Genomic DNA, 22,550 nt, shown 5'->3' with positions numbered 1-22,550 from the left:
CAGGTTTTTAAGAGGTGCCAAAGGACTGTTTTTTTAAACTGGTTTTGAATCCTCTTTGGTTCCAGTTTGTTCTGACTGCATCTATAATGAATAAATTGAAACTGATTCACAAAATATGGCAGCCGATTCTAAACATAGACAGAATCCACAAGGTTTCCAGGTCTCTTTAAATCATCAGTGGCCGCTACCCTCTGAAAAGTCTTGATCTGGTCCCGTTAAGCTCTGAGAAGCTCAATTAGGTCATTAAGAGCAGAGGTGGAATGTAAACCAGTAGTAACTGTGACCCTTCAGGACTATAGTTGTGCACCCCTGGTGTAGAGTACTAACTCATTGGGAATAGAAACTGGTAGTATTTTCTTTTTACCCAACTGAGGGGCTTCTTGTGTTTGTTTTTTTTTAGGTGTTTGTAGATCAGCACTTCATTGGAATTCTGAAATCCAAGACTCTGGAACTGGCCGTGCCCGAGGGAAAGGTACAGGGTGTTTTATTGAGACAACCTACAGGCGGATGTCAGAGATAAAGAAAGAGTGGTGTTCAGCTACTACACAGCTGTGTGGCTGGCTGTATAATTCAGAGAATGCAGCCAACCCTGTGCATCCATTTTCCCCACTTGTAAAACAGAAGCAAACCCTGATGTAGTGTGGTGGTTTGCAAACTTACACACCTGCCAGGTTACCTGCAACTCCAGGCCAATGCCTCAGTTACTCGGCCCCCAGCCTTCTGTCCAGAGAGGCTGCTTTTGGAGAACAGAAAATGCAAACTGTTCATGCAAATCGATCAAGATGCGGTCTGACAGTTAGGAGCCTTTTTTTACTGTTGCAGGGAGACCGAAAGCTGAGTCTGCTTGTGGAAAACTGTGGGAGAGTGAATTATGGGAAGCATTTAGATGACCAGCGGAAAGGTAAGGTACAAAATGACACATCTACCATTCTACTATCCACTGTTTCTGTTGGAAAGAAAGCAGGAGGCCTCTACCATGGAAAAGGACACAGTCAAACATCAAAATGAGTTCTCATTTGGTGAATTCAGGGAGGAAATTTTCATTTTGACACATTTTGGACTTGAAAAGTTCTCCTTCGGTCCAAAGAAAGGCGTTTGGTGACGTGCTAATGCTCCAGCTGTTTAAGATCTGTTTTCAGAGATTATGGCTTTCCTTTGTCCGCCATGTCGATTAAGAAAGTGCAAAAAAATGTTCTACAATTCTGCCACCATTCTGATACCAATGCTGTGGCATTAATATTAATTATACAGATGGCCTTATCCAGGGCACGATAGGGTATATAAAACTCTCAGTCCAGTATGAACAAAAACTGTGCATATACCATATAGCAGTAATTTAAACAGCTCATAGGTATTTCTGTCTTATTTGCAGTAAATAAGGGAAATTCCAGCTAACAGAATTATAAACAGCAGTGCTACATAGCTACCAAGTGGAAGCAAATGACTGTGAGATGGCATTTTCTCTAGTGGACAGTTAACATCTATCTGACTACCAAACAGTGTTCTAGTAAGGAGTATAGGAAAAGCTTTAGAGAGAACAAAAACAAATATACATATACAGTACGTAGCCTGCAGACTAACCATGTACCTGATGAGTTTGAACTCTTTTCTGGTATTAGTGTTATCTGAAAACACATTTTTGCTTCTGATCTGTCTGTCTTTGCACTCAGTCACCTTTGCTTTGTGTAATAATAAGCATGGACTGCTTCCTTCTTTTTCTTAATTTTGCTTTTCTTTATTTTAGGTCTGGTTGGTGACATTCTGTTGAACAATATCCCTCTAAAAAAGTTTTTTATATACAGCCTGGACATGAAGCCCAGCTTTATAGATCGGTATGCTTTGTTTTGTCTTTTTATCTCCTGATCTGTTATGCTGCCACTGTGTTGTGGAAAGTATTGAGGGAAAACAGGAAGGCACAAGTCACACACGGAAGGATAATCGAAATAAAAAGCAATTCACGAGCACAGATCCGTGGTAATTTCATTCTGCTGGAACAAAACACCGTGAAGAACTTGAATTCACACTGCGGCCCGGGCCACTGCTCTTCTAATGAGATTCTTTTAATATAAATTATAACTGTCAAGAAGTGCAGTATAATTATATAGTATATCACTTAATTTCTGTTGTTTGGAACTGCCCAAATGACACAGTGCAGCATTAATAATGCATGTCATTGTAGTATTACTCCTGCTTGTATTGTGCAACTACCATCATTGCTTCTTTAACTAAAGACTATTTCATGTTCTTCGTGATCGGTATCTTCTGATGTACTAGAAAGCTTTTCGGAATATAGCTGTGCTGGCATGTGGCTTGGTGAAGATGCGTGCCCGAGTTCTTTCAGTTCAGAAAGGAAATGTTCTTGCACCACGTTAGTGACAACGCGAGCCGATTCTCTCCATTCTTCCAGTCTCAGTGGAAAAAACTGGAAGCTTGTTCCGGAAAAGCCGACGTTTCCGGGATTCTTCCAAGGGAGACTGTTTGTGGACGGTTACCCGCGGGACACGTTTGTCAAGTTGCCGGTGAGTAATGTGTCTCTTCATGAAGTAGGTTGACGGAGAGACATCAGCTTTGTAGCTCATGAGTACAAGCTTCCAGGTGTATGAACTCTCTCTCCAAGGATATCGGAGAGTCACCTTCTCTAAACTCCTTCAAATCCAGACTCAAAACCCTCTTCTTCAGGAAAGCCTTTACTTAACTGGTTCTATTCTTCACCGCTCTGCTTTTCCTAGTATCACCATCCACAGTCTCCTCTATATATTGTAATTGTGTTTTATCTTGTGTATTCTTCTTTTTATTGTTGTTGTCATCCTGTAAAGTGCTTTGCGAAGCCACCTTTAAAGGCGCTATATAAAATAATGTTATTATTATTATTATTATTATCATCTTCCAGGGTTTAGCGATACACATGGAAGAGATACAGCATTTTCTCCTTTTGTGTTATACTGTTTGATCAGATCAAAAGTGACATAATGGTTAGGGCTTTGGCTAGTGCCACACAGCTTCTTGAGTCAAATTCTGGGTTGAAGCCCCTTCTGTGTAGTGTTCGCATGTCCTTCCCGTGTCCATGTGGGGTTTCATCTGACTTGGGTTCCAGTTTTCGATCAGCTTCTAAAGACACTCTGGCTAGGTCAGCTGGTATTAGAGATAATTGGAACAGGTAAAAAGAAAGGAGACACAAAGTTTTGGCAGTGGAGGCTTCTTCAGGTGTGAGAAAGGTAGACGGCAAAGATTAAATAGCACAGGAGGACAAAAGCTGGAAAAGTGGAGGGAGAGGGGAGAGGCAGAGAGGCCACTCAGGAAGTGCAAAGTGGAGAGGGATGGAGAAAGGTGTGAAGTCAAACCCTGCATGAGAATAGAGAAGATTACACGAAAATAAGTCGGCCATTGAGAGAAGGGGGACGGTGTGAACCTAGTTCCAGGATGAGTATAGTTTCTGTTGTCTTTCTGCTGTGGGAGTTGAGAAACCCTTCTTGGAGAACAGAGACAGAGAGATCAGTGTGATCATGGCCATCTGAGGTGAAATGAGTAACTATGGACTTGGAGGAATCTTTAATCTTCACAGCCCTAACGTGTTCTCTGAAGGGGTCTCCTAGTCTTAGAGATAATTGTGCATCTAATGGATGGATTGTCATCCCATATCCCAGATGACAGTCTTGTCTTGTACCCTACGCATTTACAATAGGTTCTGGGTTGCCACAAGCCTTACTAGGGTTGAATAAACTCCTTTTGGATAATGGATGATTTTTTTCCAGTGTGTCCGGTGCATTTTATCATTTAGCCTTTTATAACATTCAGATTCTTTGTCTAGGGTTGGACAAAAGGAGTAGTATTTATCAATGGGCAGAATCTTGGACGCTATTGGTCCATTGGTCCACAACAAACCCTCTACCTCCCAGGACCCTGGCTTAACAGTGGGATGAATCAGGTACATGGTTAAAACTCTCACTGTTCTTAAGCCTTTTAAACTTGCATGATGTCTTTCAAACTTTTCTTCTGTCGCAAAATGCGCTTCACAGTTTAAACAAAATCATCCTCAACTGATTTCCCTAGCGTTCCATGGAGGGAAAATGGGAATAATCGAATTAAACTTTCCTTTTTGTACTTAGTGTACATTGTTTATGGCTAGATTTGCACTGCTGAGCTTTTGGAATGGAGTAAAATGAAGATTAGCCAGCATGCTGGGAATTTACTGCTCTAAATTTACTGGGAGATTAAAACGCGATCAAATCTAATGTTGTAAACCTTTGGTGAAAGTTCACATGGGCTAGATCTGCTTGTCAGAAAACACTTCCTTGTACCGATCATTCATTTTTTTCTGCTGCAGATCATTGTTTTTGAAGAACAGGAAGCAGAGAGAAAGATCCAGTTAGTGGACACTCCCGATCTTGGGATGGCTGTAGACATTGAGTGATGGAGAAAGATCAAGCTGGTTTATTTTTCAAAATGCCGTGTACTGTCCTGTAGCTTCTCTAGACTGGATGCCCCATTGAATGTTCTTTTTTTTACAATTTCAGAAAAACGCATGACTTTTTCAGTAATCAAACCAACTTGTGGTCATGATTGATATATGCAACCTAGAAGATTGTTACCCAATCTACCTTGTCATTAAGACCTTTTTGTTTGGGAATTTGTATATGCACTTGCATGTCTTACATTTGGTACTTATTTGTATTCCTGATTTTTGTTGGTCCTTCTGCAAGGACCTCCTGTGTGCAGGTATTGGTGATCATTATTTTTACTCTTGACTGCTAGCAGATCCCAAATTCCTAACATTAAAATGCTGGGTTTCCTTTAGCATTTGTATGTATCCTGAGAGGCATGAACAACAGAGCAAATGCTATTACAGTAGTTCATATGTTGCATTTTTAATACCTCTCAGTGTATATGTAAATATGCAGTCCTCATATGTTTATATTTCTTCATAAAATGGGATTATCATTGAAAATGTGTATTTCAGAAAACATTTGAATGAAAATTGTTTGAAAATGTGGGGTCAAAAACCATTTTGATTGTATTTTGTCAGGCTGCCTTTTTGTACAGGTTTTATTTATGTAATTATTTAATGCTTTTTATCCTCCTGAAAAATAAGAATATTTTGCTACTTTTAATATTCCACAGATAGAAGTTATTCGATGTGTATATAATAATTTGCTGTAAAACGCCAGCCTTCTTAAATTTGAAACTTCTATCTTTTAAAGTTTTTTTTAAATGAAAATCTCTGCATCACTGAGAAATGACACAATACAAGCGTCATGGCCATATTCTTAGCTTATACTATTCTCACTAGATTAATTGTTGTGTACAAATTCAGGTTGTTAAATAATGTGGGCAAAATGAACTTCTTTTGTGCTTGTCACATTGTTGGTTTTCTGTATAGGGCTTTATTAAAACAATTGTTAACACTAAAGTACAACTAAGTGACTCAAAGCTATTGTTTTCATCGAAGGTCTGGCAAATGTTTCAACCTATAATCTTTGAGAACACTGCCTGGAAAAAAAAAACAGTGAACAAATAAAAATGTTTTATAGGGATATTGGTTGTATACTGTGTCTGTATCTTTCCCTTTTTTAATACCCACATCCTTAAAAATCACACGATGAGCAAGCAAAATATATTTTTTTTATTCTGTTTATTCTGTACATTCTAATTAATGCGACATTTTAATGCTAACAAATTTGATGTTATTCCTTTCCTTAGTTCAACATTCTGAAAGAACAGTTGAAGGAACAATTTAAATTTCCTTCCGGTTTGTTTCAGAAACTGGGCAAAAAGTTTCCTGAACTGCCTAGAAAGCACCCTTGCTTCAAAACTAAGAAGATGTGAAAGACTGACAAGCGAAAATAATTGACATACTCAGTATGCACTTACTATTTAGACAATCTTTTGCTTATATCACAATTTCAGTTAAACCAGGGAATTTAATTGAAACTCCTTAATTGGCTCACCTTCTGAACTATATAGACAGAGAAACATTTATTTTTCGGCAACTCATGAACAGAACGCAGTAATTGAATTACGTTTCCACCTTAATACTGATTGAAAGCCTTTTTTTGGTATTAAACAGCTAATTCTATGGATTGCAGTTTTCGTCTTTTTCAAACTGTAAAAAAAATGAATGCCAAACTAAAGAAGGAGGGCAAACCGGTATTTTTCTAGGTTTTATTTCTTTCAGTTTTGATATTTCAGTTCTTCTTACTAACATGGAATTGTGGAGGGAAATGAACAACCTTTAGTCTAATAACATGCAGAAAGTGCTTCTTGTAACCCCCATCATGGATGAAAATGACAACCAATATACCAAACAATGAAATGTACTTACTATAGCAAAGACCTAAAAGGTGGGGGTTTCACATGAAAAAGGATTAAAAAGTGCCATGGGATTAAAACCAGCTGTAATCGCGAATGACCAGAAACGTAGCAGACGAGCAAACAAATAATAATTCAGACTTGCTTATTATCAAAGGGTTTTTCAGAAACTGCAGCTGCTCTCCCGTCGGACAGAGGCTTCTGTACCCGTCAGCGCTGACGTTAGCCTTGTCAGATGAAGAATGACTCCACGTCGTTAAGTATTGATGAATGAAACTACTGAGCCCGAATGTTTTGCTTGGGACAGAAGGAGTGGAGCGTACAAAGAGATCGATGTGCAGAGTGTGGCTCGGTGTGGTGTTAGCGTCTGGAAAGCAAAACCTAAATAAAGAAGTTAGCCTGAAGGGAAAAAAAACAAACAGACCAGAATGAAGAAAGCACATCTTGAGTTTCAAAAAAGAAGACAGCCTGAGCCCTAATCGCTCTTTTAATACTTGATGTATTTTGGATGAGGAGCCTAGACAAGCTCACTCAGGCTTGTTTCAGGAGTAGGCAAGGGTGTGTGCTGAAGGAACTGCTGGAAACAGCCGGAGCGAGATTTTGGACGCCTGTTGCTGCTTCATCGTCTTGAGAAGAGCTGTTTTTTTGATGCTGACATCAAGACCGTTGTGACTTAGGAGTAACCGAGAAAAGCTTAAAAGGCCCGATCTTCTGTCTCCTTAGTTTGCAAAGCTAGCAAAACGGCCTGAATTTTCTGTTTTCACAATAGGGAGAAACGATCTGTGGATAATTTGTGCAGAACATCCAGCACCCAGGAGCCTAATGATGAGTTTTCAAAAACACCTTTCATCTTTCTAAAACTATCGGTGTATGCTGAACAGAAGGACTTATTGCAATATGATATTATCTTGAAGGTTTTAATTTTGTCCAGGAGCAACACAGCCATTCAATAGAATGACCAAAAAAACTATACCTAAGTGCTCAAACATGAGGAATGCAATTTTGAACAACAGCAAAATGTACAGGCAAAGCTGTAGTATTTCTACTGTAAGTTGTAAATAATTGTGTAGTCTCTCATGTGAGATTGTTCTCTTTCTGTTCAATTTTGTTGTGTAAACATTCAGTAATTAAAACATACACACACACCAAATCGATTTCTCCTATCTAGAGAAGTGATTCAAAACGAGGCTGACCTGCACTTAGACTTCTTCCCTCTGGGTTGAAAATGGAAGAACCTGAATTTTGTTCTCAGTCTGTAATTTCAAAGAATATTGTGGACAAACAATGTAACAAAAAGCTTATACCATTAAAGAAAAATTATTGCCATAATGTTTGGACTGATGTCTTTGCAAGTGAATATGAATATGACCACTGTCAGAAGTGCATTTTTATCTTGCTTAATGCTTTAATCTTTTCCCAGCGATTTCAAAAGAAAATGTTACTAGTTCTGAAAAGCACTATATGGTTAACAAAAGACAAAATTCACTTCGGAACAGCTGCCATTCTACTTGTATCCATTTGAACTTACAGACGCAGAATGAGAACAATGTAATATTTACTGTGATTCCAGCCTTCGTCCAAAAAATTTGAGGATGAGTCTTGTACATTCATTCCACCCTAATTTCTGTTTATATTGCAGCCTTATAACACAAATCTAAATTAAAACAACTCAAAATCAGTATGTCTACCATAACAAATTGAAGGTATCCTTTAAATTTGAAAAACTGAAAACAAATATTTAATATTTTCTATTCAGGTTAATGCTTTGAAGCCTTCATTGGAACATTGTGCTTGTTTTGTTTTCACACTATTTTATTTCTTTCTCTTTATCTACCAGTGCATCAAAAATAGTCATGAAATGTGTTTCAGAACTGATTTGTGGCCAGAAAAATCTCAATTTTCTCTGTTTTTTTTACTCTGAAGCAATCATTGCCTGTCTTTAAGTAGCCAAGGGGAAAAACTTAGCTACAACACACTGATACATACAGTCATTGGAATTTTCCTCATCACATTCATGAGCTTCCATTCGTTAATTTGTTCATGTATTTAAATGACAAGGTCACATTTCAAGTTCAAGCATAAATGTATACTGAAGGGCATAGAAAACATAAATGCGAATGGATCCAGTACAATTTCCTTGCAGTTTCAATTAATATTGTTATATTACAATTTCTTAATAACCAGTTTCGTTTGAAACTGGTATCAGAAATACAAGATCCAGATACAGAGAATGAAGCCTGAATGTTATATAGGGACAACAAGAGGTATTTGGAAATAATCCTGTAGACTCTTCAAAACGTTTTGAGAAAGGTAAAAACACCCATGTCCAGCTTTTCCTCTTAAAACTCTACTGCCCTTCTCTGATAAAATAATGCCTTCAGAATGTATGGATTGAAAGAAACTACAAAGACGTAGGTTGCATTATGGAGAACTGGCTTTAAATCCTGGCTTCTTGTTCCTCCCTGTGCCTGGAGTGAGGAAAGAGATCCGGTCTCGTCTGTTGGAACGGCTTGGGTGTGGCTTCTCACCACTGAGAAGGAAGAGCTCTTCATGTCCAGTGAACGAACGCTAACGAACTCTGCGATTGTCACCATCTTGCAGAGCCCAGAAAGCCTCACGAGGTGACAGATTTGAAACCCGACAAGGGAGCCAGGCCGAGACGCCCTGCCCCCTTTTCTTTTGTTGACCCTGCAAATGTCCAGTACCTTTGGATTCGGGGTTCTTCGAAAAATAAAATGTGATAAAGTTAGTCCCATCTACAAAAATGGAACAAATGCAATTGCTTTCAGCACTCGTTTATTGGATGTCTCTCTGTATATACAGTATATAATTAGACATACTGTATATGTTCCTAACAACTAAATATCAATATTTCTTGATTTATAAAATCTGCGAGGAAAGCATCACTTTGAAGTATGTGAAGACCTCAGCTTCATACTGAAAACTTAACATATTTGCTTTCTTATTACATAGTGAAATAGTCCACATCTTGACATACTTTTTTATCCGGGTCAGTAGTCTGCCACAAAGGTTTTTGCATAAGCCTTGTCACCTCTTGGTCTGGTTTTGTTGGACCTCAGCAGACCAGCCTGGCCAGTGCTGGGGTGAGAGACCTCTAAGGAAAACGAGATTGCTGCTGCAAGCGCAGACGCTGAACCAACAGGTGGCGATCTTGCCCACCGTCAGCCAGAGTTTCCTAACTAATGCCCCACTACAGTGACTGAGGACACCGTCCAGCAGGGGTTGCCGTCCTGCGGATGCGATTTTAAAACCGGGGTCCAGACTATTTGGCCCCTACAGCGCTGGCTAATTTCACTCCGGGCTTGACCACTCTCCCTCAGCTTCCTGTTTAGCTCGGGGGGGGTGGGTGGTGAAGCAATTTCTCACTCCTCCCCCTGATCCACTGTGCAGTGGGGCTGCTGTGTGTCGCCCAGGTGGGGTCTGTACTTCACCAGGGGATGAAATGGGTCACCTCGTGCACATATGCAGTGAGGTCCTTTGGAATGAAAAGTGGCATGTTAATGAGGTATATTAATGCAATTATTTTGATTATTGTGCCCCATATCTTAGTCGCGTTTATGCATTCAAGGGAAATTTGATTAGAATACACCACTGAAGTGTTAAACTCAGAAGTGCCTATTTTTTATGCAATTTAACTTAGACTTTGGAAGATGGAGGGGGGCTGGTCTGAAATTTCTTTAGGCTACAAATGTTCTGCCCACATTTCATGACATCTGTGCCAGGACCACATGGAATGAAGACGTACAGTAAGTGCCATAGTTAAAGAATGCGCGCAAACATTAAAAAAATCAAAAGCAGGCATCATGTCAAAGAGGTATGTAGAAAAATTCGACGTTCCTTCCCTTTTGCACTGACGTTTGCAGAAACGAGAGATTGAAAGACTCATTTGGTACGCGAATGCCCCAACCCCTGTGTACGTCTACTCCTGCTGAAGGTATGTGCTGTACATTTCAGGAAACTTATCTGGTCAATTTTCTTTTTTCCTGTTTCGTTCCCCAGTGAATGTGAAGTCAAGGGATGGCGTCTGTCCCACCTCCCAGAGTCGGGGTGTCATTCCACATTCACTTCCCTGTCGCGGGACCATTCTAGTTAAGCAGGGTTGCCTTCCCTTGCTCAGCCTTCCCAGTTTCCCAAATGGCCTCTTGAGGTTACACTGAAGAGCTGCTCTTTGAGTGGCTGGCTCCCGCCCTCACCCTCACTCCTGCCACCGTGATTGGCCAGCGTGTGGATGGCAGCTCACACACTGCGCGGGGATCGTGTCTAATCTCGGTCTCCCAGGGTAACGTTGTGCTGTTGCTCTTTATTGGACGCGGTTGTTGTCACAGTATCATGCCATGCAGATGCAAAGACGAAGACCGGCTCTTCTCTTCTCCCGTTGCCATGTGTGACTTTGCATCGTTATTTCTGTCCGTCTGCTTTACTTAACACTAAAATTAATAAATATTGCCATCCCGTACTATCTGTGCTTTTATATTATATATATTTTTTAGTTTTTTTAATTTACTTTTTCGTTTTAGTAAAAACCTTTTGGATTCAGGATCCTATTCCAAATACAGCGGAGTCGCTGTTGGTGTTTGATGTCCGTGACAAAAACACACCTACAGAGATCCGTTTATCTGCATCTGTTCAGTTCAGGTGACAGTTTTCATTGCAGTAACCCCTTGGAAAGCCGTTTCCTGTGAAAAAGACAAATAAAGGCTTTTTGTAGGAGGATACAATCTTCTATTCCTGAAAGAAACAGTGTAGAAACTGTGTCAGCCTCTTTGAAATTATGACAAAGTACCCGAACGTCCATTAAATATATTTTTCTATAATATATATATAATATATATAGGAAAAGACTCACATAATTCTTGACTAGGGAAGCTTTGACATTAGTTTTAGTCAGTTTTAATACACCAATTGTTAAACAGGCTTCAGCTTCTATATAAAAGGTTGTTTATCATAGGTCTTATTTTTTAACATGTTTTAGCTTTGCCCATTAACTCACTTTTATTCTGTTATTTTGTGGCCTTAGGGTTAAACAGTCCTAAATGAAATGATTAAGGGTATTTATCCAAAATAACCAATAGTATCGAAAGAGAATGATCTCCTCCCAAGACATACTAATAATGTGATGTGTTATCTGTGCCAACAGTTTTAAAGCAGCAGAGAGCTACTTAGTGAGAGAGCTACACTGGAGAAAAACAGATGTTACACATGTTCTGGTGAAACCATGGACTAAGTGCCTATTCAGGAGTGAGCTCAGCTGTTTTAGAAGTCTTTCATGTTTCAATTCCATTTCAGTGAGTGGGTTCCTAAGAAGCTTTGGAAGAGGGTTTTTAGAAAATGTATGACAGGTCACAGCCACAGGCCAACACATTTTTATCTCAGTCCTCTGTCTGCCTTAGTATACTGGGCCAGGCATTCAGTTATTATTATTTGCACCATTGGCTCCTCAGCCAAGCATTCATACACCACATGTCTCTCATAGTGAGCAGGGTCGCTACCACCATATTTAAGCCAGGACACCAGTAGTTTCAAAATTGGGAAAAAAAAGTCTCATTACTTACTACTACTACTGCCATAGTCAGGAAGCCAAATTATAGTCATTATCATCATATTGTGTTAATAAAAATTAAAAGTTCTAGTTTCAACTCCTCTTCTGCCACTGTCTGCTCTAACTGTAGTTAGTGGAGTACTGCAGGGATCTGTACTAGGACCACTGCTTTTCCTAATTCCTTTCAATGATCTAGGTTCTGGTATAGTTAGTAAATCTGTCAAGCCTGAGTGATGATACCAAATTAGGAGGATCAGCAAGCACTGTGGAAGCAGCAAATTACATTAAAAAATAGATAAAATTCAAGACTGGTCAAACAACTGGCAGATAACGATTAAAGTAGTTGAACGAAATATTTTTCACAAAGATAGTAAAAATGTTAATTAAAAACCTAAAATGCGTAACTCCAAGCTACAACAGGCTACTTAGCTGCATATGTCAGTCATTTATAACTCCTAGACAATGTGCACAAGCAAATAAAAAGGGAAACACGTACAGTTAACTGTGCAGAACAATGCAAGATTGAATTTGTATAGATTGTACAAGAATTTAGAAGATTGTATGCAATTTTGGTCAACATATTAAAGAAAATATATTGCTGCTTTGGAATAAGTCTTGAACAGAGCAGACCATTAGGGTCCACAAAGACACTGACAGAGACAATCCAGCAATTATTTTCTTAATGAACTGTGAAACTCAACCCAGAGGGCACAAGTGAAAACTATGTGAATTGAGAAACAAGAACAACAGACACTTCTTTACCTAAGGCTTGTGGTAGGATAGAACACGCCACCCAGCTGTTGAAGCTGATATTCCAGCACCTTTCAAAAAACAACTAGATGAAATCCTGTGATCAATTATCTACCTATTACCTCATGGGCTAGATCAGCTGAAGCTCGTTTCCTCTTGATTGTAAACTAGTTTTATTCTTATGTTCTACTTTTTAGTATTTTCTCATACCACTATGTAATTTGATTTTGCACATGCAATGCTAAGCTTGACGTGCTGCACTCTATTTATACTGAGTTTGTCTGGGGTAAAAACTGAAAATTCTGAGTAGTTTTATGTAAACTCAAGTTTGAACTCAGTACTTCCTTCTTTTTTTATCCCGCCTTGTCCAGCTAGCTGCCTGATTCTGAATCTTGATTGGTTGCAACAACTGAATGATTGGCTTATAGGCATGCCAATCATGAGGAAAAATGAATAAGGATAGCCCATGCTGACACAGCTGCAAGCTGTTGGCCAAACTGACCTCCTTGGAATCACAGTGAGAGAGTCACCTTTGTAGACTTTTGATATTTAATATTAATATTTAGAGTTTTAATATATAAAAAATGATCCACAGTGAGAAATAAACTGGGGTCTTCAATTTTGTGTTTGAGACATGTACTACAAAGAATAAAAACAATAGAAGATACACAGTTTCAAAGCTCAAGGATCAAGGGATGTGTCCAGCTTCTAGACAGAACAGAGGCACAGAACATGCACAGAAAGTAAGACTGTTTTCAAAAGTTGATTGTCTGTTTGGTTTGGTTTGATATATGTGTTTCATGCCTGATCTTATATATTACTAAAGCTCATTAAAAAACTGAATGTAAGAAGATAAGGCTAATGAGCACTGAGAAAGCTGTTTTGGAACTATTCAGCTCGTCTTACTGTGCAGTCCTACTGGAAGTATGCAGTTCTGACAGTGTGCAGTTCTGCTGAGGGTAGCAGTTGTTCTGACAGTGTATAGTTCGTCTGTTGATGTGGAGTTCTATTTGTGTGCTTATCCTTGTGCTGTTTGCTGTTTTTTTCATTTTCACATCATCTGGGATTATATCACTGAAACGGGTGCACATGTCTGTTTCATAAGTCACATATCACATCCATATTGAAGACTTTCTGGTGGGATCATTATCTTGTTTTGTTTTTGATTTGCAAAACAATCAAAGTAAATATGCTGGTAAAGTTGAAGGCAAGAATGTATTGTAATATCCACCAAGCCAACTTACTTTCCAAATAATGGGAGATTGATATTTCTGTATCTGTTTGTTGCTTTGATTTTTCTTGGCCTAAAAGCGTTGCTGTTCTTGTTGTTATCTTACCTGTGTCATGATGAGCCTCAGATTTCCACGTTGGGGTCTGTGAATCCCTTCTTTCCTTCATTAACTAGAACGGGCTTTTCTGTCCTGGTGTGCCATACGAGAATCTGCAGAAAGATAGGTAGGTGTGGTACACTTAGTGTGTGAAGACAACAAGGCTTTGGTAAGGACTCAGTATTGCGGATTGGCCCATAGTGCTGGATAAGTATTCAGCCCAGAGCTCTGGGATGTGTGGGAGGGCAGCAAATTATTAACACGTTTATTTAAACCATTGTAGTTCATCCTGCTCATCCTTCTTCCAGCAGTACCAACATCACGTCGTTCTTTTCCCTCCTCCAGCCATGAATTATGCATCGGCACGTTCGGAATCTGCCAAGCAGTCTGTTGTGCTCAGATGTAGAGGGTGTAGAGGAGGTTAAGAGCCTACTTTCAGCAGAAGAGGAAGATTATGGGAATGAGAAGTGTCAGTGCTTGGCCTCAGCTCTTCAGCTTTGGAGGTGACACTACTGTGCGACTCTTGTTGTACATCATTCACCAAGTCAGTCAGCTGACAGTTAACCTGCGGGTAAGCTTTCAAGGAATTAAAAAAAAATGCTTTACAGAAAGGATTTTGCTTGAAGCATATCAGATCTTCTGGAGACAGACCTGTGCTCTGCTCTTACTCTTCAGAAATGTTGTTCGTTAACGTAACTTCTTTGCAGGAGACAACTAGGGAAGAAGCACGCTGCTGTAAAAAATATTAGTGTACACCTTATAGTGGGTCTGTCCACCTCTAGTGCTGCTCACAGCTGCAAAGATTTACACCATTGATTCCATTAGATGTTTGAAGATCTGTGTTGAGACATATGTCTGTCTACCTGGGATCTGAATAGATGTCAAGTAGCTTTTAGAATTGTGATTCCTTTGTTTTTTTTTTTATCCACCAACTGATGCCTACAGCCCTTTAGGCGGTCTGAACTGACACATTAGCCAGGTCTGCTCATGTCTTCTGTGTAACACAAGAGGTCTGTGCACTAACAGTGTTGTCTTTTTGAAGGTCCTTTACTTCAGCTTTCTTTTCCAATATAGAAATGAAAATAACTATTACACAACATGACACATAGAGGGAAAGATCTGTTGCTACTTTATCAGGATACTCCTCGTATGGACTGACTGTTTTCTGATTAATTTGTGAGCGCAGAATGTAAGCATTTTTATCAGTTTTTTAAGAAGAAAAATACATATGAAAGCTTTAAAGTTTAATTTACTATTTTAAATAGGAGGAAGAATTTCTGAGAAAGAAACTTAAAGTGTATACTTAATTTTTTTCCAAGAAATGCCAAATATCTTCAGAATATTTGCAATAGATTTATAGCATGCCAAGGGTCTACTGTCATAGTGTGAGCTTGTGTAAAATAGTGAGCTGACATTATTTACCTGCCCCTTCAGTCCAACGTGTCCTCAAAAGATTGCCATCAACAAAAAAGAAAGCTACACTTTTGCCCGACTTACTGTGTACCAAATGTAAGCTTTCTGGAGGAAGAATTGGAAATGAATGACAGTACATTCAAAAGAGACAATTGAGCAATTCCCCAAGGAGTGAGAACAAATGAACAAAAGTAGATTAATTTAAAAAAGACGCTATGCAAGACCATGCTCTTATAAAAAACATTCCTCAGACTTTTGCCTAACTTTCTTTTCAAGAACAAAAGTACCTTGAATTTTGGATTTTGGATCTGAACCTAGGATCACGCCTTCCCCCTTCTCTCAACAACAGACTCGTTTCCTTCATTTGCAGGTTTTGACCTTTCACCTCTCTCGACTTCGCACCACCCGAGCGTCAACTCTGCCTCTCTCCTGCTCCCGCCTCCTCTCCACTCCCTGCATTTGTTCTCCCACGCTTTACCAACTGCCGATTTTCCTCTCTTTCTCACAGCCGAAAGAAGGCTCTTTTCAGCATGGAATAAGCCTGTACTTATTGGATTATGGATGTTGACACTTGACACCATCAAATCTGTATTTTTCACTCCACTCTAAATAATCAGGCCAGTGGCAGCGCTGGCTCAGCTGCTTAATTGAGAAGGAAAGGCTAGGGGGCAAACCAGGAGCTATCACTTTGGGATTGTACCATAAGGGGCACCTCTGAAATATTCATGGGTAACACGCACTGTTACAGTGTTGGATAATTGCTCCCGCTGCTCATTCTTGAAAACCCAGTACCAGACGCTAGTGTTTCCACTCACCCATAAAGCTATGGGGGAAAAATTCCCCCTCCCACCCACCCCAGATGTTAACTTTTCCCTCCTCCATCTGTGCTGTGAACTGACCGCTGCCGTGCTCACCTTAGTGCAATTGGCCGCTTTGGGCTCGAGGTCGTTCAGTGTGACGAGCTCTCTGAGGAGGCTGCTCTCCTGGTAACCCCCCTTGACGCCTCGCAGCTTGAAGTAGGCCTGGGGCTTGAAGAGGATAAGCCTGAGGTTGATGGCGAAGCCCGCCATGTCGATGGCGAAGGGCCGGTGGGGGTCGAACACCGTCTTCCACCCGTAGACCTTCCCCGCCGCATTCACCTTCGGGGACTCGTAGCGCAGGCCCCCCACGAACGCCACCGGCCACACCGACACTTTCCGGGTCGACCGCATCTGGACCACGCGGGGAAAAGGGAGAGACAGAAAGACACGAGAAATGTCTTCCCCGGCTCTGGAATGGGTACCGAAAGGTGGCGGTTTATTCTTGGACGTTGAACTCTTATTGTTCACGACTTCATCCCCTACCGCAAGAAAGGCAGTAGAACTCGCTGTTTAGAGTGTCTTGAGCGAAATGCAGAACTGTTTGTTTGTTTTCTTTAACACTGCAGAAACAACGGCAGGGCTTGGGAAATGAGAGACTACAGCTGTACGCCCTTTAAAGGTTACAGGCAGAGAAATGGCCTGTTTTATCAAGAGGCTGTGAATTAATAATGTAATATCCTCTACAGCAGCAGAAATGCCGCTGGAGTTCTAAGGGCAGAGCTAGGGATTCCGGATTGATGTGGGCAGGTAGGCCGACGTGATGGGTCTTTCTCTTATAAGTGGGATTGCCAGCTGCCGACATGGGGAAAAAAAAAATGCAGCTACTCTGAGACTACTCAGGCTCATAGAAGGATGAGCTAGTTTATGAGCAAGCCAAGCAGAAGCAATACTTCCCAGGCGGATTTAATGAAGCTTCGCTGTACGTGGGCACAGGGAAGCATGTGTCTCCCCTGGGTTGGAACTGATGTGTCCTCTGGTGTGATGGGCAGAAAGATGCTTTATGACAGAGGCTGGGCTCTTCCCCTGCGCTGGGCAGTGCTTTCCCGTGCTTCTGATCCTGTGGGTTGGTTCATGTCGGGGGCTGGAGGGTTTGTGGATCTCATTAAAGGTGGGTGATAGTGGCCGAGATTTGCAAATTGATTAATCAAGCAAATTAGCTTGGGGGTAAAGTAAAGCTTATGGAGGGCTTAAACCTATGCCCGTGAAACAGTAAGCTGCCCTGACTGTTTCTGCCCAGCTGTGCTTTAGTGTTACTCAGAAGCTAAAGTCACAGCTCAGTTCTGTTAAACAGGGCTTGTGGTCCTTTCACTTGGCTTGGTTGGAATTAGCTCCCTATTCCCTTGATAACTGGCAGGATTAATAGTGTGCTGTTTATAAAATACTACAACGGAGTGGGAGGTAAGGATTCAAGCTGGGCTGTATCCCTTAGTCATTAACCTTTGTCAACAAGCTACATTTCACTGCTTCAGTCTGGAAAGATGATTGGGTTTCAGCAGATTTCCCACGTCTGTAGGATTGCAGAACCCAGCACCCTGTCTGTGTGTTGCAATCCTTTACAGGCCCTTTAAAGATACACAGGGCATCTTCTGAAAGTTTCCATGCTTTTGGGATTCCTTAACCCATACACACAACGTTTCTGGAACGAGACGCATTCACCCCAGCGTTCCAGCTCACTGTGGTCAAATGTAATTCCCCTTCATTGCTGTAGCCCACGTTTAACCAAATGGGGAAAGTTGATGAATGTGTGCGTTACAAACTCATCACCGGGCTGGAGTCTCATTTCATCTGATAGACCTAATCAGTGGAAGGGCCTCATCACCCAAACGTATTACAGTGCAGTTCTGTACGCTGTGGTGCTGTGAAGTGAATTAAACTAAATTAGATTTTCTTTGCCCAGCCTGAGGGAGCTGTAGATTCAATGTAGGCAATGGGCTAAGATCGGTGTCTTGACTCTGACGGATAATTGAACTAGCCCTGCACCTCCGACTACAATCCGTGCTGGATCCTGATAACAAGGGAAATCTGTGTTCACAAGCAAAAATGCACAGCACACCAAATCAAACACCGTTTTTTCATCTGTATTATTGTTTCATGTTTTTCCTTTTAGAATTCCTCATGACGCACTAGTGGTTGATGCTTTGGTAGTGTGAAGATTTTATTAAGATAAATACTCCCGAACGCTAAGCTCAAGGTCATGAAAAATAGCATAACTGAAATTTTCAGCTGTGTATGATAAAAGTTGTTCTTCATTTAATATTGATCCTCTGTGTTGTGTGGGGAATCCCTGCTCGGTACTCATGGACACAGGGCTTACATCATAAATCAGAACACGGCACTCCTTTTTTATGGTTAATTATGTATAACTGATGGATGGAGGTGAAAGTATAAATTAGATTAAGCCACTGATGGGATACAGTTACTGTAGCATTTGCTTGCAATGCTGGAAAGAAAGTTGTTTTCAAAACCGTGTCGGAGAATATACCCAGTCCTAGGTGTCTGGTGTGTGTCTTGATAGCTGATTTAAATATATTAGTGACATAATTGAAAGAGATTAGGCTGATCTTCAGCCAATGAGTGAAGGTTTTTTATAAAGGTTGTGGCAAACCCAGGCTTATCCCTGAAGCTTTGGGTGTCAGGCAGGACTGAGAGCACATCACTGAATTGAACCCAGGATCTTTGAGGTACAGTAGCAACATGCTGCCCGGACTGATGTTTGATGTTTACTGATAAATTTGACCTTACAGTCACTTAAATCAGAATTTTCCATCTTATTTGTTACAACGGGCCAGATTTAATTAAAATATTTCAGGTGGGCCACACATACCATACATGATCGAAATACAGTACTAGGCACAATCCATATACATGCACTGTATTATTCATTAGTAGTGTTCTGTGTTCAGGCATTAATTTTTATATCCTCCCGTTAAAATGTAAAAAGCACTCATGGATGCCAATTTATCAAAATGTACTCATTACCCTCTGAGAATGGGACAGTTTTTAGCGTTAATAGTAATTATTTAAAATATATTAGGAGTATGCTACATAAATCTCTGTTGCGTTGAAAATAATATAATTTTACAACTCGTGAAAATAAATGAAAATTGTTCACCCACCACAAAAATACTCTGTTCATGAATTTTCATTACGACCAAGCATGTATTTTAATGTATTTTGTATTTCAACTCTTTGAAGTTCCACTAACACTAAAATAGCAGCTTGTGACGATAGTGGAGAAGCAGCTTAGGCCGTATTTCATAATCAGTAATGTTTCAGTGTTTTCTACTGGATCAATACAAGTGGTGCAAGTCAAGGTTAAGAGGTGTTGCTTGACAAAAAAGAACCTCAAATGCAAAGCTCTGTTGGCAAAATATCAGCAATATTTTAAAATAGCAATAAATTCACTTCTACAACTATTGCTATTTCCCTTTGGCAAAAGCTACCTGTTGTGCACATCACATATATTGGCTTTCTACTTACTTCTATGAACAAATAGTTTTCTCTACTTCTCTTGAGCCACATGCATTTTTTTTATCTTCCATACATAGTACTACAACCCTTAATTGTAGTTGTTACTTCTCTTGAGCCACATGCATTTTTTTTATCTTCCATACATAGTACTACAACCCTTAATGCTGCTGTGCATATTAATCTAATATTGTTAAAACGCCCAATGAGACTGATGGTGGCTCCGTTACTGACGTTACTCCGAAACTTGGAGGAGGAATTTAGAGGCAGTGTGTCTGTGGGTCTTTCCCCCTCCATTGTCAGGCAAAGCCCTGTCCCTGCCAAACAGGGTTGCATCATCAAAGAGGAGTGCTGCAACTGCAATAAGGTAGATATTGTACGGAAATGTGAAAATGTGGCTTAATCTGCGACTATGGATGCTCAGCCAAAGAGCAAATTGATTCCGGGCTGAGGGTCTGGTCACACCTGCCACACTGGCTGAACACATGAGCTTGTTGGTCCAGACTTGGCCCCGGGACCGAAATGTGTGACACACCGACATAAATCATCGAAATAATCAGGCTTACTAGTGAGTAATCCATGGGTATGTTTTCTGCATTGCCGATATCAAAGCAAATGAGTCTCTTTGTTCCCCATGTTTCTTGCAGATTTATAACCAGGCTCTTTTGTGAAGATGCCATGGGTTTAATGTCTTTCCCTCCCATCTTTTACCGAGTGGAGAAACACAGTAGTCCACAGGGGGCAATATTAAAGCTGCAGTGCAAGAACAAAAGAAAAAAAAAATCAAATGAACACCGTCACGGTCATTTAAAAAAAAAAAACCGAGGGCCAAGAATAATGGTGAAAACATAGCAATGGAAACTGGGATCTGGGGGAAAAGAGTAGCAGCTGAATATAAATCAATAACCTCTGGAAACAAGCTTCACAGTTCACAGTGGCAACATAAGCATTTTTTAAAAATACAGCTTGAATAATTAATGAATTCGGCTCTGCGGTGCACAGTGCTTTACAGAAAATGCTACATATTTTATGGACCATTTTCATTTGCTTCTCCTGGAGAGGCCCGTTATGTATTTCTCTGTCACCGTTTGCCACCTCCAAGATTAATGGAAACAACATGGCTCTTATTAAAAACTAATGGGCCTGACATCTTTCGGGATATCGTGCGTTTGCAGGACTTTTATCTCCACTCGGGGACAAAGGGAAGCAACGTGCTCCGGATTCTTTCTAGGGCATGCCGATCTGGACGTGCCCTGGCCATCGGACCGCCAGCTTTATCTCAAGACTGCGCTCGTTACGGGACTTTAATAAAACATGACAAGGTTTCGGGCAGCCAGCCAGTAGTCTGCAGTGCTATTTTTTCCCCCCCTCTCCTTGTTATAACATCATTTTAACATCTGAAGCGGCCATGTCACTCTGCGTCTCCCAGCTGTCAGCCCCACTGCAGCTCAGCAGGAGTGAGCCTGGTCAGTACCTGGATGGGAGACCTCCTGGGAAAGCTAAGGTTGCTGCTGGAAGAGGTGTTAGTGGGGCCAGCAGGGGGCGCTCACCCTGCAGTCCATGTGGGTCCTAATGCCCCAGTATAGTGAGGGGGACACTACACTGTAAACAGGCGCTGTCCTTCGGATGAGACTTAAAACCGAGGTCCCGGCTCTCCGTGGTCATTAAAAATGCCAGGCTATTTCTAGAAAAGAGTAGGGGTGCTACCCCAGTGTCCTGGCCGTCGCATCATCCAGGTGGGGCTGCACACTGGTGGTGGTAGAGGGGAGCTTTACGTAGATTATCCAGAAAAGCGCTATATAAGTGTAAGCACTTATTAATAATATTATTATTATTGTTGTTGTTATTATTGTTTTCCTGCTTCTGTAACTGACAAGGAAGTATCACCTGAAGGAAAGCTCATCTGCAGCTGCAGTACTCACTGGTTGACACTAGGTGGCACAAGAATTGTACTGTGACCTGAGGATTACAGCTCTGCGCTTACAGCATGTTAAAACAGCACACTAGGCTCACTGCTAGAGGAATGTCCTGTCATAAAACTGCCGACATTTGCTTAGTTCAGGGAGCTCACTGACACCGCAACACGTTCATCCAGATGGCTAATTGCACATAAACTAAAATGAAAGTAAAAAAAAAATGCCACCTAATTTTCCCTTTTATTTGGTTTGCTTCTTGATTTGCTCCAGAGCCCTATCGCTCAACCTCAGCCTGTTAATATTCCTGCTCAGCTTCTGCTTTGCCACTGTAATACAATAAAACAAAGTCCCCTGGGACTAGTGTGACAAAGTGAGGTGGACAAAATATTTGTAAATCTTCACGCAAGCAGCCAGTACAATAACCTCTTGGATTAACGGAGTTCTCTTTAATGGATTCGGATTTAACAGACAAAATCTACTAAAGGGGAATTTTGCCTAGAAAATCAGAAATATCGGACTTACCCCCACTCTACCAAAGAAACGCACAAATAATAAAACAAAGGTTTGAAATTCGGGAATAATGCCCTATAGTAGTAGGTCCATTGCTTATGATGGATTTGTGGTTCGTATGCTTTAGTGAATTTTACAGTTCTGAAACACACCCCTGCGACCCTGTGTTGGATCAAGGGGTTAAAAATGGATGGATGGATATTTAAAAAGCATTAAATAAAGAGCTCATATTTATGATAAATGGGACAGGAACACTTTTCATTGACTGTGGGTTACAATTGACAATACAAGAAAAATGTGTGTGTATATATGTGTATGTTTCTCATATAACAGTGTGTTTTTGTTCTCAAAAGAATATAATTCATGATTTAATGGACAGTTTGCATTAACAAACAGGCTTTCCTCGTTATTATTCCATTAAACAAAAGCTTTATTGTAC

General features: G+C 40.6%; 2 protein-coding genes and 1 long non-coding RNA gene across 5 annotated transcripts in view; 2 read left to right on the top strand and 1 right to left on the bottom strand.

Annotated features, from left to right (window-relative positions):
• LOC102689564 (beta-galactosidase-1-like protein 2) overlaps positions 1-5,531 on the top strand; it is a 29,818-nt gene extending 24,287 nt beyond the window's left edge. For both annotated transcript variants that reach the window (XM_015337373.2, XM_015337374.2), the window contains exons 14-19: positions 401-472; positions 823-901; positions 1,745-1,832; positions 2,408-2,519; positions 3,809-3,925; positions 4,325-5,531. In XM_015337373.2, coding sequence (XP_015192859.2) covers positions 401-472; positions 823-901; positions 1,745-1,832; positions 2,408-2,519; positions 3,809-3,925; positions 4,325-4,411 — 555 coding nt within the window. In that variant the 3' untranslated portion in view covers positions 4,412-5,531. The remainder of the gene's footprint in view (positions 1-400; positions 473-822; positions 902-1,744; positions 1,833-2,407; positions 2,520-3,808; positions 3,926-4,324) is intronic.
• Positions 5,532-5,610: 79 nt separating this feature from the next.
• The window catches only part of b3gat1b (beta-1,3-glucuronyltransferase 1 (glucuronosyltransferase P) b), an 89,952-nt gene continuing 73,012 nt past the window's right edge, over positions 5,611-22,550 (bottom strand). For both annotated transcript variants that reach the window (XM_015337391.2, XM_006642167.3), the window contains 3 exons: positions 16,272-16,568; positions 13,954-14,057; positions 5,611-11,003 (listed from right to left, as the gene is read on the bottom strand). In XM_015337391.2, coding sequence (XP_015192877.1) covers positions 13,971-14,057; positions 16,272-16,568 — 384 coding nt within the window. In that variant the 3' untranslated portion in view covers positions 5,611-11,003; positions 13,954-13,970. The remainder of the gene's footprint in view (positions 11,004-13,953; positions 14,058-16,271; positions 16,569-22,550) is intronic.
• On the top strand, positions 13,092-15,807 carry LOC107075631 (uncharacterized). The gene is made up of 3 exons (XR_001477148.2): positions 13,092-13,359; positions 14,290-14,515; positions 15,728-15,807. It is a non-coding gene; the product is annotated as an uncharacterized lncRNA (long non-coding RNA).

This window comes from Lepisosteus oculatus, chromosome 23 (assembly GCF_040954835.1).
Source record: "Lepisosteus oculatus isolate fLepOcu1 chromosome 23, fLepOcu1.hap2, whole genome shotgun sequence".
Taxonomy (NCBI): Eukaryota; Metazoa; Chordata; class Actinopteri; order Semionotiformes; family Lepisosteidae; genus Lepisosteus; species Lepisosteus oculatus.
The sequence above is the reverse complement of the archived record's forward strand: the minus strand, read 5'-3'. Positions and strand labels throughout refer to the sequence as shown.